General features: G+C 35.8%; 1 protein-coding gene across 1 annotated transcript; it reads right to left on the bottom strand.

The window, feature by feature from the left end:
• Window positions 1–762: 762 nt before the first annotated feature.
• On the bottom strand, window positions 763–2,886 carry LOC108459360 (homeobox-leucine zipper protein HAT14-like). Its single transcript, XM_017758720.2, has 4 exons — window positions 2,087–2,886; window positions 1,625–1,938; window positions 1,453–1,532; window positions 763–1,363 (listed from the first exon to the last, which is right to left on the bottom strand). Exons 1-4 carry the CDS (start codon window positions 2,367–2,369, stop codon window positions 1,090–1,092), a joined length of 951 nt encoding a protein of 316 aa, XP_017614209.1. The 5' UTR covers window positions 2,370–2,886; the 3' UTR covers window positions 763–1,089.
• Window positions 2,887–3,354: the final 468 nt, after the last annotated feature.

The following is a 3,354-nucleotide window of genomic DNA, read 5'->3' as shown; positions in this document are numbered from 1 at the left end:
CACAACACACCCAAAAACCAAAATATGCTTCAAGAGTTAAGGTAGAATTAAGAAGAACTCATGAACATCAAGATAGAAGCAAACTATCATGAACTTACCTTCAATTTTCTTCCCCAAGTGACCGAACATTCAAGAGCTTTCTCCTCTCCTTTCTCTTCTCTAACTTTAGGCTATGATGAACAAAGATGGACAAAATTTTGTTCTTTTCACCCCTTTTTCTTTTAATAAAATTTTATATTTCACCCATTTAATTCTTTAATACAAAAGACATGAAATGTCCATCATGGAACATTTACCTAAACCATTATCATGGAACATTTACCTAAACCATTATCATGGAACATTTACCTAATCCATTATCATGGAACATTTACCTAATCCATTATCAATTTGTACCATGAATTATGGATACCAAGTACTCATATTGGCTACAACAACATGATGGCTGGCCACTTCATGTAAAATGGAAGGTTTGTCATGCAAATCCTTCTATTTTGCACACCTATTTATTTGGTCACTTCAATTTAGCCTATAGCATTTTTAAACATTTTCACATAGGTTCTATTTCATAATTTCACCCCCTTTTTCTTATGGAACAAAAATTAACTAAAATTGCCGGGTTCTATCTTAAACTTGAGCCTTCTAGAGGCCCACTAACATAATTAAACCTATACCAACATTCACAGAATTCCTAAAAATTGGGAGGTTACATATGAAATATTAAAAATTCAGTCAGGATAATTAAAATACTTCCTTATAAAATTATATATTCAATGCCAATAGACAGACACAAACCATAATTCTAGATCACAATAAGCAGTTTCGAAGAAAAAAAAAGAACAAAAAGGCAGTTACTATAATAATAAGTTATAAATTAATTTCTTTCCCTGTCAAATAAACAACCAGCTTTCTAACCAAAATTTCTTCCACCTTCTCCCCGGAAAGCGAGTCTAAACAGAATCTATCCAAACTCAAATCTATCATTGATAACGGCTTCAGACATTTAGAATATTCAAACAAACAAAAATCCACCAAACCCCAAAAATATTTACAAAATTTGAATAAAAAAACTGGCCACAACCAACGATTTCATGTGTTTGAAGTAGAGGAGAAAAATGTGTATCCTCCAGTTTTGGCATTGGCGGTGGAGGCTGATGCGTTGGTGGTGGAAGCGGTGGCGACACGCTCACATGAAGGACACATAGTGAGGGTGGTGGCGGGTAACTGCATGTAAAACGGTTGAGAAGTTTTCAAGGCTCTTAACTCCTGCAGTTCCTTCTGTAATCTTTTATTTTCTTCTGCCAGCGTCTCGCAACATCGCTTTAAATACTCACAATCTACCTCTGTTTGCTTCAATTTTGTCCTGTTTCAAAATATCACTATAAAATATAAATTCTCATACCAAGAAAACGTACGAATATTATTTATTTTATTAAAAAAATTTAAAAGTACCTTGCTCTTCTATTCTGAAACCAGACTTCAATTTGGCGAGGACGAAGATTTAATTGCTTAGCCAGTGCAAGTTTTTGCTTCTGAATCAAATATTTAAAATAAATAAATAAATAATTTAAAGCAAAACCCAAGAGGCAAGCAAAGGAAATTTGGATTCTATGTTTGGACTTACAGGATTAAGTGTGCTGTGTTCTTTGAAACTTTCTTCAAGAAAGGCAGACTGTTCCTTAGAAAGCCTGAGTTTCTTCCGAGTTGAACCGTTGTCTTCATCATCACTGGCTCTTGTACTAGTTCTTTCTGTTTCAACTGCTTCCACTTCCACCTCTTTCTTGCCTCTTCTGCTTCCGTTTCTAATCCCAAAATCCATAGACACAGCGCTGTTAGGAGAGGACACAGCCGCCTTTTCCTCAGCTTCATCCGCCACCGCCACCAACGGTAGACGGTTCACGTCTAAACCTCTTCCGAGTCCCTCCCATGGATCCGTTTCTATCACCAATAACAACAATGCAAAAAAAAAAAAAAGTTGGTAATTTTTCTTCAAGATGATTAAAGAACTATAAAAAAAGATGAATATCCTAAGATACCCAGATCTAAATACCCCTCATAAAATATCAATTCTGCTAGAAATACTCACGGTTATCTGTGAGCCAAGGAAGGCGAAGCTGAGAAGAAGACTGGGGACGAGGAACTGGGGAGAAAGGAAGAAGATCAAGCTGAAGAGGTGGATCTGAAGAAACCCTTTTCTCATCTCCATCCGTACTATTTTTACCTTCAAAAGCATCGTCCCCATTCTCTTGTGATTTGAACCCATTCCCAAGCCCCATGCAAAACCCTAGATCCTTGCTTGATAACTTTGCAGTTTTGTCAAGAAACGAAAATGGCTTTGAAGGATCACCCAAGCTCAAGGCTAACTCCATTAACCCTTTTTCTTGCAAAGAGAAACCCCAGCCGAAACCAATAACTACTGCAAAGAAGAAGTCTTTGAAGATCTTGACTTTTTTTTTTTGGGGGGGGGGGTGGGAGGGTTTCCTTTGATTTGATGAAGAAAGATATATCCTGGAAAGAGAGTTAAAAAAGAAACCCTATCCGAACTTATTTAATGGAAACACACAACTCACCCCCCCCCCCTTCCTCTTTGACACACCTTTTTTATTGGGAGTAAAGATTGACCGACAAATCCAGGTTGAAAAACACACGTGAATCTATATAAATATACACTGTTTCAAACACGAGACACACAGACAGAGGGAGAGGAGGAGGAGGAGAAAGAGAGAGAGTTAAGTTTTGTGAATTCAAAGGGTTTAGAGCAAATTCTTTTGATTATATTATAAACGAATCAACTGATGTTTAGGCAAATCTTCTGTTTTAGGTTTATGGGATACAGACAACGATGAGTCTTCTCTGCTCTTTTTCTTGTTTTAAATCAAGAAAGTGTCATTAAATACTTTGATGGGAAGAATTTGTTAATTAATGCAGAGATAACTTCACAATTCTTTTGTATTTATTGTGTTCTCACCAAACAATTAGGGCTAGAAAATCATCATTACCGTCATCTCAACATGATAAAAGGATTTTTCATCCAACGGCAGGGATCATAAGATCTCATATTATTCTAACCCTTGATCCAATCTATTTGTTTTTAACCTCCTTTCTAACTAAAATGTCTTTCTATAATGTACACTTATGAATCATCATGAGGACGATATGAGGAGAATAATGATTAAATTGTGTTGTTTTACCAAACATAATTATACAGCATTAGCACTGTTTGTTTGCTTCTTCTCTTTTTTTTTTTTTTTTTTCAAATGATAGGCAATTAATCCAGGATTTGCATTGCCGTTTCCCAGTAGTGAATTCAACAATTATTCCAATGATAAAAATTGAAATGAAGTGTGTAAGCCT

This window comes from Gossypium arboreum, chromosome 4 (assembly GCF_025698485.1).
Source record: "Gossypium arboreum isolate Shixiya-1 chromosome 4, ASM2569848v2, whole genome shotgun sequence".
Lineage (NCBI taxonomy): Eukaryota > Viridiplantae > Streptophyta > Magnoliopsida > Malvales > Malvaceae > Gossypium > Gossypium arboreum.
The sequence above is the reverse complement of the archived record's forward strand: the minus strand, read 5'-3'. Positions and strand labels throughout refer to the sequence as shown.